Source organism: Stegostoma tigrinum, chromosome 15 (genome assembly GCF_030684315.1).
Source record: "Stegostoma tigrinum isolate sSteTig4 chromosome 15, sSteTig4.hap1, whole genome shotgun sequence".
NCBI lineage: Eukaryota > Metazoa > Chordata > Chondrichthyes > Orectolobiformes > Stegostomatidae > Stegostoma > Stegostoma tigrinum.
This window is the reverse complement of record NC_081368.1, coordinates 54,959,691-54,978,885: the sequence shown is the minus strand read 5'-3', so window position 1 is coordinate 54,978,885 and position 19,195 is coordinate 54,959,691. Positions and strand designations below refer to the sequence as shown.

General features: G+C 41.6%; 1 protein-coding gene across 3 annotated transcripts in view; it reads right to left on the bottom strand.

Moving 5' to 3' along the window:
• The window catches only part of pcdh11 (protocadherin 11), a 689,460-nt gene that overhangs the window by 82,607 nt on the left and 587,658 nt on the right, over positions 1-19,195 (bottom strand). Inside the window, exon 4 of one of the 3 annotated variants that reach the window (XM_048544562.2) lies at positions 5,517-5,618. The exons of 1 other annotated variant lie outside the window; for it this stretch is intronic. In XM_048544562.2, coding sequence (XP_048400519.2) covers positions 5,517-5,618 — 102 coding nt within the window. The remainder of the gene's footprint in view (positions 1-5,516; positions 5,619-19,195) is intronic. One more of the 3 variants, XM_048544563.2, reaches the window with a different exon arrangement.

The following is a 19,195-nucleotide window of genomic DNA, read 5'->3' as shown; positions in this document are numbered from 1 at the left end:
ACTTAGTAACCATGCCTCCTTTGTTCACATCCAAAACATATACATAAATGATGAAAAGCAATGGATCCAGTACTGATCATAGGCCTCCAGTCTCTAAAGCACCACTACCACCATCTGTCTTCTATCTTCGAGTCAGTTCTGTGTCCAAATGGCCAGTTCTCCCTGTATTTCATGTAATCTGAACTTGCTAACCAGTTTACCATGAAGAACCATGTTGAATGTCTTACTGAAGTCCACATAGATCACATCCACTGCTCTGCCCTTATCAATCTTCTTTGTTATTTCTTCAAAACACTCAATCAAGAACAGTCTAGGTTTGGAAAATGTTAGCCAAAAAGGTGGAATTATCACATGTTTGTTCAAGTTATTGTGACGTTGAACTACATGGACCCTATCGGAAGATATTTGGGGAAAATTGGATGAATTGCCTGGCTGTGCCCTTCTCAATTTTGAGACTAAAACATCAGACATCAAAACAAGTCCTCGAATGTCGAGACAAGATTCTTAGTAGTGAGTGGCAAGAGGTTTATCAAAATGAATTACCAATCATTATCATCCATATCATTGTTACTATCTAATCTCACCTCATTAATTTGCAGGATCGCAATTCTCCCATGTACCAGACAGAAACTGGTTGTCAGAAATTCCTGACATGAAAGGCTGAATGGGTGCCCAATGACTCCTGTTCATTGCTGGACCTTCATCTCAGACATCTGGAATCAACATATCAGCGCATATTCCAGGCGTAGTGACGATATACACCCACATCGAGAGGCACTGGCACTCTGCATGTACAAGCCTCACAGCATCATAATGGTACATCTCCTATCCATTTGCAGTATGCTTCTCTACAAAAATGTCACATTTTGGTGCACTCTGGCACCTCTCACTGGTATGTTATTTCGCGGGAACTTTGCACATTGGGTAGGGCAACAAGCTTGTGTATTGGAGTAGGCTGCATCTCAGGGCTGTTCACTGACTTTCTTATTACACATTTACTTTGAATCTTCCTGGATGCTTATGGCATCCCTGCCTTACCTTGCCTTTCTGCACTTTGCCTCCTTAGCCAGACCTGAAAGGCACACTGTGTTTCTGTATTGCCTTTCTGTTTAGTGCAGGCACAAGGACAAGCAGTTTGTCAACCTTGTTAGCTGTCATCAAACAAAGGGATGGACATGTTACTATAGGACACCATGCTGTGTCAATATCAAACCTACAGCCCCAACCAGCAACCCAACAGCAAATGCTCTGTTATGGGCATCAACCAAATAAGGAAATACTATGGACTGATGGTATTGTCACTAGAATTATAATAGAGACTCTAGTAATGTTCGGTTATGGGATCAAATGCCACCAGAGCAGATGGTAGAATTAAAAGTCTAATGTAAACCATGAAATCATTGTCGATTGCTGTAATGAAAATAAATGTGTTTCATTGAAGTCCTTTAAGAAAGAAAATCAAACATCCTTACTGGGTCTGGCCTAAATGTGATTCCAAGTAATGTGCTTGACTCTTAACTTACCTCTGAAATGGCTGAAAAAGCCATTCAGCTGTATCAACCACTAGAAAAGAAATTAAACCAAGCCGACTACCTAGCATCAACTAAGGCACCAGAAATAACAAAGCAAACACAATCCTATCAACCGGGCAGAGCTCTCGTTCCTAATACCTGGGGCTAGTGCCAAGGTTCGGTAAGCTGTCTTACAGTCTCATCAAGCAACAAACTGACATAGTCACACTCACAGAATCATACCTTACTCACAATTGTCCAGCCGACACTCTGGGTATGGCCTGTCCCAATTGGAAAGGCAGATTCAGGAGTTGACGCTGGAGCTGAATCTACACTGGGGGGATTACTTCAGGAAAGCAGGTTATATCTAACCCAGCAATTAACAGCCTACGAGTCTACTCTCAATCGTCAGTGAAGTGATGGAAGGTGTCGTCAACAGTGTTATTAATCAGCATTTGCTTAACAATAACTTACTCACTGACGTTCAGTTTGTGTTCCATCAAGTTTGGATTCGACTCAGTTTTTGACCTCATTACAGCCTTAGTTCAAACATGGACAAAAGATCTGAATTCCAGAGAGAAGGTGAGAATGATTGCCTTTGACATCAAGGCGACATTTGACCAATGATGGCATCAAGGTGCCCAAGCAGATTTGGAGTCAATAGGAATCAGGGTGGAAAACTTTCCACTGGTTGGAGTCATACCTGGCACACAGGAAGCTGGTAGCATAAAACGAAGAAAGCAGATGCTGGAAATCTGAAACAAAATCAGAAATTGCTGTAAAAACTCAGCAGGTCTGGCAGCAAGTGAAAGAAGACTGAATGTTTTGAGTCTGGTGATGCATCATCATACCTCAGGAACTGAGGTGGAGGGCAGCTTCAATGTAGCCCATCCTTTGACCAGGGCTCCAGTGGAGCAGATGATAGGCCTGTTGAAAGTGAGGTTTTCTGGCTTGAAACAGTCTGCAGACTTCTCACAAAGTACTGTGCACAGTCTGTGTCACATAAACCTCGTGTCTGTGCTCTGCAAAACTGGAGTAGGTGAAGACAGAATGCGACAAATTCTAAAGTGCTTGGTGAGGGGGAGCAGCCTTGTGAAAAGGTGGATGAGGACATTGAACAGGAGAAACATTACCATCTGCATGATAGAGCACCATAGCATCAGGCGCCAGAAGCTGGACGGGACTTGGGTAATACATGGCTCCAGTAGATGAGATTTAGGTGCGGTAATCACTCAGTTAATGTAAAATTATTATTGCTGGACATGAAAGCAGTTCATTTCTATTTTGAAAGGCAAGTGGAACTTCTGATTGTTCTCCATTCACTTCTGGTGTTGATGAATAAAGATAAATGTTTTAAACAGTTTCAAAGCTTCCCCTTATGTGATAGTCCCAAATTGACAATGCAAAGATGCTGGGTTACAGCGGGTAGAAATGAAACGGTAGCAGTGACTACAGGAAATGAGGCTAACCTCAGAGAAGTTGTGTAGCTTGATGCATAAACAATGATTAGGATAGGAATGTGTAGTAATTATATTTGCAAGGAAATGTCAGCCATGCCACCTCTGTTCCATGGCAAATATTGATTTAGCCTGGTGTACTACTGGATTAATAGCGAAGGGCAACTGCCAACATTTGAGTGGGTTGCAGCTGGTGGTAGGAGGAAGGGGTTGATGTTTCAAAGGCAGCCCTGGCACCAAGGATCCTGAGATATCCCAGTAGTGGTGAGTATTTCCATCTACAGTGAGTGGAAGAATTAGGAGAAGTGGGTGGCCATTAGATGAGAAGGGTGCTATCAGGTGTGGTATCTAATTGATGAAGCTAATTCAAGATTATAGTGCAAGAAAATTTGCTCGGCCCAATGAAAAATAAAACCCTCTGGGAATCACGATGAATAGTCAATCTCTGGAAAGACTCAGTCCGACATTTTAGTTCATAGTTCCCTAAGAAAAACAAAGATCTTTATTAAGGCAATGTCCAGTCACATGACACCAAATACTGGTCTTAAAATGAGCTCGAGCTTTCCTATCATAACATGAGTCTGTAACATTCTGTGGCAAAGATCACACAGTTGATAATACAGGTGATGTTGTCAGAATGTAATGTCATATGGGTTTACTTTACTCTGATTTCTTTCATAACAATATCTTGCTTCTTGCTAGTTGCAATTTACAAATGGTAGCCTGAAATTAAATATTATGCCACTGCTATTGAAGTAATATACTTATTCAAACTCTATTGAGAATATTAATAATTATATATACAAGTAAAGGAAACTTTATGGCCATTGTTCACTAAAATTTTTGCGATAGTAAATGACATATTAATTCGTAAATTTATGACAAGAAGCATAGACTAGGACATCGAAACACTGGCAATAGACTAATATGAAATACAGCAATGCAGTAAGTGGAAGGGCTTTACTGCTCCAGGAGGTTAGGGACACTTTAAGCCGGTAAACCTCTTTGTTATCGTGTTAACATGGAAACAGCAAGCACAAGAGGTTTTCCTCCAGCGCTGTCAGCTAGAAAGGACACAATATACGGTTCAAAGTAAAAACAAACTGAAGAAAACAATTCGAACTACAATCAAAATGTCATAGAAACCTCCTTCTAAATGCAGTAGGATACAGGAAGATATACAGAGTGACAGCTCCAGCATAATAAATTTCCATTTCATACGAGCGGCTCCGTTAAACTGACAGTGACATTTAATGAGAAGAGCGGGGGCACTGTTCACTGACACACTACTCTGGTTCAAACCAGAAGATGTTAAAACGCAGCAGTCAACATACATGCCAAAGCGTCAGTCTGCTCGACTGCAGCTCATTTTCACTTTTTTTTATTTTGTGATTTCACCGTCGTTCGAACTACTTCAGTTGACTTGATTGCAAATATCTCTCACGGAACACTGAATCCAATCAGAACCAAACAGGTACAGGCTTTCATTTTTAAAAGACAGGCAGATTATCAGGACACTTGTCAAAGATCTGATGCATCTAAAATCCTCGTACCAATTTAAAAAAAGAAATTCTTATTTGTCATAAAGAGACAGTATTTCTTGTTAGATGAAAGAGATAGAATTTTCAAGTTAAGTTCCAACAGTTCTTTCTATCCCCAATGAAATACATGCAAAATATCATGTCACCGTTTGACAAACAGGATAGTTCAATCATAGTATTCCACTTCACTATTCTAATTAATTTAATAGATTATAGAAATTTACATTTCAATTGCAATTCTAATTCAAGTGCTCAATTTTGTGCTGAATTAATACGGGTTCTTTTCCAGAATTCAGCACAGAAACTGCCTTTCTTAAAAACAAAATTGCATGGCTGCAACCTCCAAACAGTTTTTTTTAATGGGAAGGACACAGATGAGCTAAAGATGTTTACTAAGATACCAAATACCGGACTGTTCTTTTTTGACATTTGTGCTGAACAACCTCGCTAGACTAAAGGGTAATGTCTCTTTAATTCACTTTAAAATATTTCTTAGCACCTTCCAAACTACATAGTGCAAACAAGTCGACGAGTAAAATAGTTAAACTATTTTGTAAGGGAAATGGATGTGTTTTGCAGCGCAAATCAGTACCAGAAGCTCAAAATCATTGCAACTGTAAAAGAAATCAAACATTTAAATGGGCATTTCCTTTAAATTGATGCTTGTATTCTGAAATAATTGCATATTATTTTGCTGTGTAGTGAAGTGTTTTAACTTTGGATATCTGTTTAATGCATAAAACACTTGAATTTTATCAATATTGATATTTAATTATGACCAGATTAATCAATGTATATAGTTAGTTCTGCCTTTGTCACAAATCTTCACTATTCCAACTTGGTTCTAATTAAGCACCAATCTGTAAAGAATCTTGAGTATATGCAAAAAGACCCGCAATGTTACAAATGACTGAGATTTCTGATCCCCTGGTTTAATCACTATTACCTGATACTGCTAGAAATGATACCAATGATAAGTACGTGCACAGGAATGACATCATACATACCCCTTAAAGGAGGGTTCACGTTTGATTCCACATTCAGGTGGACGTTGCGATGTTCTGTGGAACCAGGACAACGAAATGAACTTTCAGAGATACACATACCCCCTAATAATAACAATAATACAAACACTGAGAATAGTAATAACAATGTGCTACATTACACATAGTATGCAGGGTGATACTACAGGCCCATCTGAACATCAGGCCGACAGAGTGTGAGCGCATTACTATCCATAAAAGACAGCACTCACTTCCCATTGGTGATAAACCAAAATAATGTTACTATAATGGCTGGTCATATTTAGTGATTACATTGCTAGTTAATATCATTGAAAGTGAGAGAAGGAATACATTTCTTAAGTTTTCACCATTACCAGAGTTCAAATGTGGATCGTAAATCATAAAGGGGATGTGTCTATTCACAGAGGGGCCTGTTTCACACCAGCAAATTCACATCTTACCCTTACATTACATTCACATTAATAGAAAGTAGATGAAAATCTGAGTCAATGCCAAGTTAAACAGAGTATGGACCTTTACATTATCTGCATTCAGACAGGAATAATCTACTGAACTGCTCTAATTATATAATTATGTTCCAATGTTTTGCAGCAGACTGAAGTATCAAACATTTTAAATATTGATGCTGTCTCTCACTAAATTGTTAATTAAAGTCACTTGCCAGCAGTTATTTGTGGAATATAGAGCTATTCTACTGGACGGCGTTAAAGTTTTAAATAAGGCTGCAAGTCATTCTTCTAGGCACACTCAATCCTAACTTGACACCGTAACCCTCCCCTTCACTGTCTCTGGGTCAAAATCCTAGAGCACACTTCTTAACAGCATTGTTGGTGTAGATACACCACATGGAATGCAAGAGTAAAACATGGCTGCTCTGCACCTCCTCAAGATCTATTTGAGATGGGAAATAAATGCTGGCCTACTCAGCACTGCCTACATCCTGTTAAATAATAAATTACAAAAAACAATTGACATTCTTATAATTGTGTTATAGATATAGAGAATTTTGAATATTTGGATATAATTAAATTCATAGAAAGTCTATTGATTTCCTGAATGGAACACATATTGCTAGCATAAATGCAAAAGCTATGAACAGGCAAGTGTATATTTCCAATAAAAAACAATTCCCTGTTTTACCTTGGGTGTGATTGATCACCTGGTATTCTTAATTAATGTATCTCTTCACAAATCATCTCTTATTCTAAAGCCTAATCGTTGGCCATCTTGTAACTTTGCTGACATCTGATATGTCCAGCTATCTTTGCATTATCTCTGTAAATCATATTGCCACCCTTCAAGATTAACCCATATTACTCGGTACATATAAAACTTGAGAGATTTACAAAATTAATGTTGGGATTTGAAAGTTAACTAGACAGAAATGGGCAAATATATTTTCTGGTTCCCCAAAGTTTGAGAGCTCCATTGGCCTTAGAAATATATAATTCCCAGTGAAAATTCATTCATTAAACCAGATCAATGAGAACTTTAACAAATATCTTGCAGGGCTGTAAAACAGCAGAACACATGGAGGGCAAAAGAAACAGGAGGGAAGTAGCAGACATAAAGCCGTTCAGGTTAAAAAGATAGCTCCTGTCATAAATTATTTGCTAACTATCCCAGGATGGAGCAAGAGTACAAAGAATCCAAATTATGAATCTTGTATTGATTTCCAACAAAGGAGCAAGAACAGCATTACAATAAATCTCAAAACACTGTTACTGAGCAAGGAAAAGGACAATTCTTTCACTGTTTTCATGCTTGAAAGTGCACCTGTGTGAAAGGGTAGATGTGGGTCGGACCATGTAGAGGCTGCCCTTGCCCTTCCCCCTACTATTCATGCCGTACATCATCAAAAAGAAAGATTGCTGAAGTGAGTGGTCAGCAGCTACGAAGTTGCAGCCCAGCACTATATCAGGATCTTCAGTTTCAAGGAAGGGTCACTCGACCCGAAATGTTAACTCTGATTTCTCTCCACAGATGCTGCCAGACCTGCTGAGCTTTCCCAGCCCTTTTCATTTTTGTTTCTGATTCGCAGCATTTTTTTTCTCAGTTCTTTTGCCTTGTGTTTAGTCAGTATCTTCAGGTTGCAATGGACAGGACAGCATTCTAAAAAAGAAAACGATGCACAAGTGAAGAGGGTCGAAGCAGAAAAACAACTGTAAAGAATAAGAGTGCAGGACAGACATGTCCCTGTGAAAATGAGGGCTAGAAAGGGCAAGATTAAGGAACCGTGGATGACAGGTGAAATTGTGCGACTAGCTAAGAGGGAAAAGGAAGCACACATAATGTCTAGGTGACTGAAAACAGACAAAGCTTTGGAAGAATATCGGCAAAGTAGGACCAATCTGAAATGAGGAATTAAGAGGGCTGAAAGGGGTCACAAAATATCTTTAGCAAACAGGGTTAAGGAAAATCCCAAAGACTTTTATTCATACATAAGGAGCAAGTCAGCATAAGAAGGGGGAAAGAGTTGGGTATTCTAAAAGACATTAGAGTGGACAAGTCCCCAGGTCCACATGGGATCTATCCCAGGTTACTGAAGGAAGCAAGAGAGAAAATAGCTGGGGCCTTAACAGATATCTTTGCAGCATCCTTGAGTACGGGTGAGGTCCTGAAGGACTGGAGAATTGTTAATGTTGTCCCCTTGTTTAGAAGAGGGAGCAAGGATAATCCAGGTAATTATAGACCGGTGAGCCTGATGTCAGTGGTGGAGAGCTGCTGGAGAAGATAATGAGGGATAGGATCTATTTACATTCGGAAGAAAATGGGCTTATTAATGATAGGCAGCACGGTTTTGTGCAGGGAAGGTCATGTCCTAACAACTTGATAGAATTCTTTGAGGAAGTGACCAAGTTGATGGATGAGGGAGGGGGTGTAGATGTCATAGACGTGGACTTCAGTCAGGCATTTGATAAGGTTCCCCTTGGTAGGCTGATGGAGAAAGCAAAGCCACATGGGGTCTAGGGTGTACTAGCTAGATGGATAGAGAATTGGCTGGGCAACAGGAGACAGAGCGTTGTAGTGGAAGGGAGTTTCTCAAAATTCAAAAACTGTGACGAGTGGTGTTCCACAGCGATCCATGTTGGGACCACCGTTGTTTGTGATATACATAAATGATCTGGAGGAAGGTACAAGATAATAAAATGTGAGGCTGGATGAACACAGCAGGCCCAGCAGCATCTCAGGTGCTGGGCCTGCTGTGTTCATCCAGCCTCACATTTTATTATCTTGGATTCTCCAGCATCTGCAGTTCCCATTATCACTGGAGGAAGGTACATATGGTCTGATTAGCAAGTTTGCAGATGACACTAAGATTGGTGGAGTAGCAGATAGTGAAGAGGACTGTCAGAGAATGCAGCAGAATACAGATAGATTGGAGAGTTGGGCGGAGAAATGGCAGATGGAATTCAATCCAGGCAAATGTGAGGTGATGTATTTTGGAAGATCCAATTCAAGAGCGAACTATGTGGTAAATGGAAAAGCCCTGGGGAAAATTGATGCACAGAGAGATTTGTGTGTTCAGATCCATTGTACCCTGAAGGCGACAACACAGGTGGACAGAGTGGTCAAGAAGGCATACGGCATACTTTCCTTCATCAGATGGGGTATTAAGTGCAAGAGTTGGCAGGTCATGTTACAGTTGTATAGGACTTTGGTTCGACCACATTTGGAATACTGCATACAGTTCTGGTCGCCACATTAACAAAAGGATGTGGATGCTTTAGAGAAGGTGCAGAGGGGGTTCACCAGAATGATGCCTGGTATGGAGAGTGCTAGCTATGAAGAGAGGTTGAGTAGTTTAGGATTATTTACATTAGAAAGACTGAGGTTGAGGGGGCACTTGATTGAGGTCCACAAAATCATGTGAAGTACAGACAGGGTGGATAGCAAGAAGCTTTCTTCCCAGAGTGGGGGACTCAATTACTAGGGGTCACGATTTCAAGATGAGAGAGGAATAGTTTAAGGGAGACATGCATGGAAAGTTCTTTACACAGAGGGTGCTGGGTGCCTGGAACGCGTTGCCAGCGGAGGTGGTTGAGGCAGGCACAATAGCATCATTTAAGATGTATCTAGACAGATACATGAATGGGCAGGGAGCAGAGCGATACAGGTCCTTGGAAAATAGGTGACAGGTTTAGATTGAGGATCTGGACCGGCACAGGCTTGGAGTGCCGAAGTGTCTGTTCCTGTGCTGTAATTTTCTTTGTTCTTTGCTACAATAAGTTAACGTTTTTTTCCCATACGCATGCATCAGCATTTTTGAGAGTGTATTAATAAAAGGAACATAGCCATGTTTTAGGGTGGAATTTCCTTGTAGTTTTTTTTTGCCAGCTGTTCTGAGGGAGTTAGCATAAGTCTGATAAAAAGAATCCCAGAGAAAGCAAGAAGGGCCTTGAAATCATTGGCAGGAGTTTGGAACACTGGAGTTGGGAACAAAGAGGGCTCCTAACATCTGTCCACTACGTATCTGCTGGCAGAATCTACCTAGAATTGACCTCTTAAGTGATCATGTCTGTGTTCACCAACTATTCAGGACTGTGGGCAGGCTCTTGAGTTTCTGACTGAATTGGGGGCTAGTAGCTCTAGAGCCTTGGCATACCTAACCAGATAAGTGGCCCTTGCTGATACAAATGCAGGATTTCTGTCACGCCTCGACATGATGGCATACTTAGAGCTATTCATGAAGTTACAAACTAATGAAGATCAAAGCTAATAAGGCCCCTTAAATCAGAGGAAAGTTCCCTCTGGAGGAACTGTTTGTGCAATGGGGACATTAATTTAGTGCGGCTGCCCCATTGTTAGTCCACAGAGGAGCTGGCTTACAGATTCTTGAGTTTAGGGTGAGTTTGAAGATTGTTCCAGTCACATCCATGTAGAGTCTTAGTGAGCTTAACTAGCTACACACTGTGATGTGTGTGTGGTTTTGTGCCCATTCCAAGAAAATTTCTCCATTGATAGGAATCCATCAGTTGCATCAGAGAGTTATCCTAACAAAACAGCCCATATTTTTCTGTCCCCTGCCCCTCAGTTTCTACCTCACCTCCACAGTCAGAATAACCCAACCTGAAAGCATTATGCACATCTTGGTATGTTTGCATGCTCTTAACTTTAAAATGCATAACAATAAAAAAAGGAAATACTTGGAAAAATGCCTGCCCTTTTTGTTGTTTGATGAATATGTTTTTGTTCTGCATTTTGATTTGATTGTTTTAGTGATAATAAAGTGAAGGAAAATCTATATCACTGGACCCAAAGAAGGTAATCAGATGCTGGTCATGAACATGGTTGTGATAAGAATTGCAAGATTGTTCGGGTGTCGGGAATTAGAGGATTGATTCACAAGAAGTGCTTTTTTAAATGCATTGTTTCCTGACAGTGCGGGGATCTAGTAACATGTAATCAATGCGATTTCTGATTTTTTTTTCCCCTGTTTATTCTATCCTTCCTCCTGTTATAATTCTTATTGTCTGGGATGATAGTCCATCATGATGACAAAGCATGCATTAAATGACCAAAAATCTGGATGCACATTCTAGACTCTTGAGAAAAGCTGGTCCTGAAAGATTCAGTCTGCTGAAGCCTTGCTTCAGCTTAACACTAGATGTTTAGTCGAAGTGCAGTTGTTAGTGTGAGCTAGCCCCATCACAAACTGAAATCTACCACATCATCCATCAGCAGCTTGGCCTGAGATGGACTGTACCAGAAATAATGCACTGGGACAGCTGCCAGGACACTAGGCACATTTCTGCATGATGCATCAGAAATGGTCACTAGCAAGCCTGGAGGAATGGAACATTTTCTGTTGAGAAACCTGGCAGGTTGGTGAGGGAAACAAATGTGGCAATAAGATAGCAGTCTAAGGTAACCATAGTCATTGATGAACCAGCAATGGCAGTGAAACATAACGTATTGTATGCTTTTCCCTGTCCATAAATGAGAGATTGCTGCTCTTTGCAATGAGAACCTTGGTGACACTCCCTTCCAACAGGTGAACAGCCTAGATGATGACTCCAACAAAACTTGCTGAAGCCTGAAAGGGACACATTGCATGAAAGTTAAAGGACAAGTTGACGTTGGCAATCGCATTCTTTTTCCATACTCTAGTTTAAGCGAGTTTTGAGAAGATTTATAGCTCAGGTTAAGGTTCTGGATGTGAGTTTGCTCGCTGAGCTGGAAGGTTAGTTTTCAGACGTTTCGTCACCATTCTAGGTAACATCATCAGTGAGCCTCTGATGAAGCGCTGGTGTTATGTCCCGCTTTCTATTTATCTGTTTAGGTTCTAAACCTAAACAGATAAATAGAAAGCTGGACATAACACCAGCGCTTCGTCGGAGGCTCACTGATGATGTTACCTAGAATGGTGACGAAACGTCTGAAAACTAACCTTCCAGCTCAGCGAGCAAACTCACATCCAGAACTCTAGTTTAAGGGTTGGGTTGTGCCTGTGATAGGTTCCACAGCTTGGGGACAGCTACTTTTGTGAAGCAAAGCCACCTGAGACAATACTTCTCAGTGGACTTAAGGTGGAAGGTACACCCTGATGATTTGCTGTGGATGTGGTTTCCTATGCAATGCTCTTGTCCTCCATCTCCATCCTGTCCTGCTACTGTTGCTGTTTTCTTTAATGATCTAGCTCCAAATGGAACCTTTCAACATATGAAGGACTTTGTTTAAATATTGTTCGATAAGCTTCTGAGACCTGAGGAACAGCTCAATCCAGTATGATGGCTACCCGTGTATTAAACATGTGTCATTTGCTGAATCGGATACTTGGACGCCTATTTTGTGCTTAAATGGAATGGTAACACACTTTTCCAGATCACAAACTCTGTAGCGATAAAAACAAAAAGAACTGCATAAAAACTGAACAAGATTCAGTTGGAGAATGGAAAAGTTATTTCAGTCATCATCTTGAATAACGAAAGTGGCTATCATCCTGATTTTTAAGGTAAATGTGAAAGATGGTCCATAATTTCCTTCCTTTTCAGAAAGAAATTCATTTCCACATTCAATAGTTACTGCTTCAAGGAGCTTTCAAAACTGTTTGGTGTTGCTGCCTGAAATGGATTTTCGAATTCTGGGATAGCAATAGCTTGCTCAGCAGTACAATTTACAAATATCTGTGGGAAAAATCAATATGTTTTAATTATAAAGAACAAAAGCAAGACCAGATACAGATCTATTGTCTGTCTTATAGGTCAGCTGGGTCACACAGCAAAGAAATGGAGCTTTCACAAGCTGAGAAATTGAATGCCTACAGAGTTCATGGTTTCCTTTTGAACAAGGTTATCTTCATTGTAAGTCACTTCTACCCTGCTGTTGTCCGGCAGAAACTATTTTACTTTTATCTGAAGACCTATGCATTTTCTTTTCATTAATTGAACCATAAATCTCTTAATTTCAAACAGTTGATTTTCTGCTTTTTCTTGTTGGCTTTAAATTCACGATATCTATTTCAGATCACATCAAGCAAAGTCATTATCTGTTCCAATCATTTTCCCCTTGACTTCACAATTTAAATTTGACCTGCTGAAGTTAATTTAATATGGAGGTAGCCTCCAGTTAACAGCCTAAGACACTATCTATAGAATCTGCACATTGTGTTCAAGGATCAGAACTGTAATGTTGTCTCTGCCTTGTGCAGTGATTAGTAATAAACTGGTGGGTGGACATACCTAGGAATAGATACTCAGTTTTTTTTTAAACTGACTCTTCAGACATTGGTCATGCTGGCTGGGCAGCATTTACTGCCCATCCCTAGTTGCTCTTGAGAATGTGGTGATGAGCTGCCTTCTTGACCTGCTGCAGGATGAATGCTGTAGGTGGACCCATGATGACCAGAGGGAGGGAATTGCCAGATTTTGACCCATTAAAAGTGAAGGAATAATGATATGTTTCCAAGTCAGGATTGTGAGTGACTTTGAGGGGAACTTGTCATTGGTGGTTTTCCCTTGTATCTGCTACCCTTATTCTCCTATATGGAAGTAACTGTGGGTTTGGAAGGTGCTGTCTCAGGATTTTTGGTGAATTTCTGCAGTATGTGTTAGAAACAGTACATACTGCAGTATTGAAGGTCAACAGTAGAAGGAGGGGATGCTTGTGGATGTGGTGCATATCATGCATCCTGCCTCGTCTTGGATTACGTCAAGCATTTGGGTGTTGTTGGAACTGTACTGAACCAGGAACGTGTAGAGTATTCCATCACAGTCTTAACTTGGACCTTATAGATAGTGGATAGTCTTTGGGAAGTCAGGTGGCCAATTACATGTCACAGTATTTCTAGCATCTGAAATGCTCTTGTAGCCAATGTCTATGTGGTGAATCCAGCTTCTGGTCAAAGGTAACCCTCAGGATGTTGATAGTGGGGGATTCAGTGATGGTGACACCACTGAGTATCAAGGGGTGGTAATTAGATTGTCTCTTATTGAAGATGGCCTTTGGCTGGCATTTGTATGGTACAACTTTACTTGCCTCATGTTAGCCCAAGCTTGAATATTGTTCAGATCTTGTTTCATTTGAGCATGGATTGCTTCAGTATCTGAGAACATGTGATTGGTGCTGTACATCATGCAATCATTGATGAACATCCCCATTTCTGACCTTCTGATGGAGAGAAGGTCTTGGATGAAGCAGCTGAAGATGTTTGGACCTAGGACACTACCCTGAGGAACACCTGCAGAGATTTCCTGGAGTTGAGATGATTGACCTCCAACAATGACAACCATCTTCTGAAGTGCCAAGTATGACTCCAACTAGCAGAGAGTTTGCCTCCTGATAGTCAGTGATTCCAGTTTTGCTGGGGCTCCTTGATGCCACACTCAGTTGAATGCATCCTTGACATCAAGGGCTGTTATTCTTATCTCACTTCTGGAATTCAGTTCTTTTGTCCATGTTTGAATCAAGATAGTAATGCGGTCAGGAGTTGCATAGCCCTGGCAGAACCCAAATAGGGCATCAGTGAGTCTTGGGAATCAGTGAGCAGGTTAATGCTGAGCAGGTGCTTCAGGAGGGAAGTGTCCTGTAAATGGCAGCATCAATCTCCAGAAGGATTGAACTATACGGGCCCACAGTTCCCTGAAACTAGCAACACAAATAGACAAGGTGGTCAAGAAGGCATATAGCATACGCTCCTTCATTGGTCAGGGCATTGCGTAGAAAAATTTGCAAGTCATGTTGCAGCTGAAAAGAATGTTACTGAGTATACAGTATATAGCCCTGATCACCACACTACCAGAAGTATGTGGAGGCTTTGGAGAGGGCACAGAAAAGGTTTACTAGGATGTTGCCTGGTTTGGAAGGTATTAGCAATAAGGAGAGATTGGACAAACTTGGTTTGTTTTCATTTGAATGAAGGATGGGGTTACAACCTGATAGAAGTTTGCAAAATTATGAAAGACATAAATAGAAGGGATAGTCAGAGTCCTTTCTTCAGGGTAGAAATGTCAATTATTAGGGCACACAGGTTTTAAGGTAAAAGGGGGTAGGTTTAAAGGAGGCAGGAGAAGAAATCTTTTTTTTTAACACAGAGAGCAGTAAGTGCCTGGAATGTGCTGCCACAGGAAGTGGTGTAGGCAGACACAATAGCAATGCTTAAAAAGCATCTTGACAGATATATGAACAGGTAGGAATACAGACCACATCGAGGTAAAAGGTTTTTAGTTTGAAAAGTCATGGTGTGTCAGGGCAGTTTTGGTGGGGTGAAGAGCCAGTTCCCCTGCTGTGCTTTTTTTTGGTTTTTTGAAGCATTCACGACTGAAATGTGATCAACCTGGAGAACTTCGATCTGATTTGTTGGTTGTGGGATCGCTTAAGTCTATCACTTTTAGCTTATGCTGTCTGGTATGCAGGTGGTCCTGTCTGGCAACTTCACCAAGTAGATACCTCATTTTTAGGTATTTGCTGTGCTGTTTCTGGCATGCCCTCCTGCAGTCTCCATTGAATTCGAGATGATCCCCTGGCTTTATTATAATGGCTAAGTAAGGAATATGCAAGGCCGCGAGATTGCAGATTGTGTTGATGTATAATTCTGCAGCTGTTGTTTGCTCACAACACCTCAATGACGCCCATCTTTGAGTTGCTAGACCTGGTTGAGATCTGTCCCATTTAGCACTGCGATAGCACCAGTCAATACAATGGAGAGTTTTCTCAATGTGAAGGTGGGACTTCATCTCCACTAGAACTGTGTATTAGTCATCTCTTACCAATACTATTCATGAACAGGTGTGTCTGCAGTGAGCAGTTTGGTGAGGATGAGGTCAGGTATGTCTTTCTCTCATTGGTTCCCTCAATACCTGCTGTACAGCCAGTCTAGCAGCGATGTCCTTAGGACCCAACCAGCTCAATCAGTAGTGACTTGCTAAGCTACTCTTGATGGTGGGCATTGAAATAACCCACCAGAGAACATTTTCTGCTTTTACTACCTTCAGTGCTTCCTCCAAATGTTGTTCAATATGGAGGAGTACCGATTTATCAACTGAGTGACAACATTGTGCAATAGTCAGCATGTGGTCATGCCAGATGGCCTATCTGGTTTTATTTCAGGCTACTCATTTGTAATCCGGCGATAATACAGCAACAGTGCAGATGTCCCAAGTGCTACCAATAATGAATGATCATGAGTTTGTGCAAGTGGAGAATTCTCCAAATTAAACAAGAGAAAAAAAAACGTTCAATGGAAGCCCAGTGATACAATTTTGCACCAAGCTGTAGATATACTAATGCGAAGGTTGTTGACTTGATCGCCAAGCTGGGTTGTTCTCATTCAAACTTTTAGTCACCATGCTTGGTGACATTATGATGAAGCGATGTTATTCTACTCTGCTTGAAATTTATACTGTCTGGTACATTATGGTGAGTAATGTCATTTCCAGTTTTGATCTGCATGGGGTCTAATTCTACGTGTTTGTTGATTGTATTACAGATGGAGGACCATACCTCTAGGAATTCCCTTGAGCGTTTATGTTTGGCCTGGGCTACTGTGGTTACTTTGGCCAGTTTAAGCTGATGGCCTTCATTGTCGGCAAGTACTGATATTAAGGAGAGTTTGAACATCTTAGTATTGGTACACTCAGACAATGCAATCAACAAGCAGATAGAATCGGGCCCCATATACAAACCCATACAGATCAAAACCGGAAATGACAGTACTCACCATAATGGACAAAACAATATAAATTCCAAGTGGAATGGAATAACACTGCTTCATCAGAGGGTCCGCTGATGATGTCACCTAACGTGGTGATGAAACGTCTGAATGAGAACAGGCCAGCTCAACGAGCAAGTCAACAACCTCACACATAACCCGAGCTACAGATCTTTCCTAAAACTTTGAACACAAATACAAAATTTCATACAGCGGGAATATAGAGTAGACATTCAGTCTCTAAGCTCTATGGTACATGATCTTGTCATTGAAAGATCAATGCTTCTGTAAAGCAAAAATCTGGCTTCCACTTAAATGTCAGCTTGGTATTGCTATCACCTCAAGGCAGAAGTTGTGGGTTCAAGACTCACCATAGGACCAGACATAATCTAAGATGATACTACAGCACAGAATAGAAAGATTGCTGTATTCTTAGAAGTAACATATTTTGGATGAAATGTTGATTTGTGACCATTCAGTGGATGTAAAAGATTCCTTAGCACTATTCAAAGGGAGCAGATTACATCATTTCTGTTCTGCCGCTTTCAACCTGCCAGAAACCTTAAAATCTATCTTGGAATAATTCTCTGTGCTGTGCAGGGAGTAACAGTTGTTATGGTGCTTTAGTTCTCTTGTGGAAGGTGCAAATTGAGAGTTTGAAACATCACATTGACTGTCTCAGAGATAATGGGAACTGCAGATGCTGGAGATTCCAAGATAATAAAATGTGAGGCTGGATGAACACAGCAGGCCAAGCAGCATCTCAGGAGCACAAAAGCTGACGTTTCGGGCCTAGACCCTTCATCAGAGAGGGGGATGGGGGGAGGGAACTGGAATAAATAGGGAGAGAGGGGGAGGCGGACCGAAGATGGAGAGTAAAGAAGATAGGTGGAGAGAGTGTAGGTGGGGAGGTAGGGAGGGGATAGGTCAGTCCAGGGGAGACGGACAGGTCAAGGAGGTGGGATGAGGTTAGTAGGTAGCTGGGGGTGCGGCTTGGGGTGGGAGGAAGGGATGGGTGAGAGGAAGAACCGGTTAGGGAGGCAGAGACAGGTTGGACTGGATGACATTCCACATTAAGCAGAGGTTCACCTGCACATCTGCCAATGTGGTATACTGCATCCACTGTACCCGGTGCGGCTTCCTCTACATTGGGGAAATCAAGCGGAGGCTTGGGGACCGCTTTGCAGAACACCTCCGCTCAGTTCGCAACAAACAACTGCACCTCCCAGTCGCAAACCATTTCCACTCCCCCTCCCATTCTCTTGATGACATGTCCATCATGGGCCTCCTGCACTGCCACAATGATGCCACCCGAAGGTTGCAGGAACAGCAACTCATATTCCGCCTGGGAACCCTGCAGCCTAATGGTATCAATGTGGACTTCACCAGTTTCAAAATCTCCCCTTCCCCTACTGCATCCCTAAACCAGCCCAGTTCATCCCCTCCCCCCACTGCACCACACAACCAGCCCAGCTCTTCCCCCCCACCCACTGCATCCCAAAACCAGTCCAACCTGTCTCTGCCTCCCTAACCGGTTCTTCCTCTCACCCATCCCTTCCTCCCACCCCAAGCCGCACCCCCAGCTACCTACTAACCTCATCCCACCTCCTTGACCTGTTCGTCTCCCCTGGACGGACCTATCCCCTCCCTACCTCCCCACCTACACTCTCTCCACCTATCTTCTTTACTCTCCATCTTCGGTCTGCCTCCCCCTCTCTCCCTATTTATTCCAGTTCCCTCCCCCCATCCCCCTCTCTGATGAAGGGTCTAGGCCCGAAACGTCAGCTTTTGTGCTCCTGAGATGCTGCTTGGCCTGCTGTGTTCATCCAGCCTCACATTTTATTACACTGACTGTCTCGTAGGGTTCCAGTTACCCTTGGACTCCTTGGCTAATGCACTAAATAAACCATATATGTGAATGAGCCATGTTCCAGGCTTTGGTAGGTAGTAGCAGGTGGGTTTGCCATCAGTTAACATTTCCAGTGAACTAACTATTTCTGTTCAAAATCCCCAGTCAATAGAACGTCTGCTTCAGAAACCCGCCCGAATCTCTACAGTAGGATTTGCAATTGAGCAGTAATTATAATCATCCCTCACTCCTAATACAAAATTCCACGTCATTATTTTTAAGTATTGATGATTTATTTCCCACCACCTGTTCAAAAATATTACTGACTTCTAAATGCTGATTAGGCGAAATAGCATTTCTTAATTTTCACCAACTTTGTGCTTTTATGGAAAGTATAATGCAAATTGACACAAATGTGTCCAGAGTTGTTTATTCACTTACAGATCTGGAACACTGGCCTTGGATCAGTGCAGCATTCTCATTTCTAAGACAGAATGTTAGTCCCATTCGAGAACAATGGATGTTTAATCTACCAGAGTTGCATTATGAGAAGGTTGCACTATCAAATGTGTCATCTTTCAAATTAAGACATGAGATTGAGGTCCTTTCTACTGCATCTAACCATTAGAAAACCACCAGCGAAGTTCTCCTGTTACTTGAGTC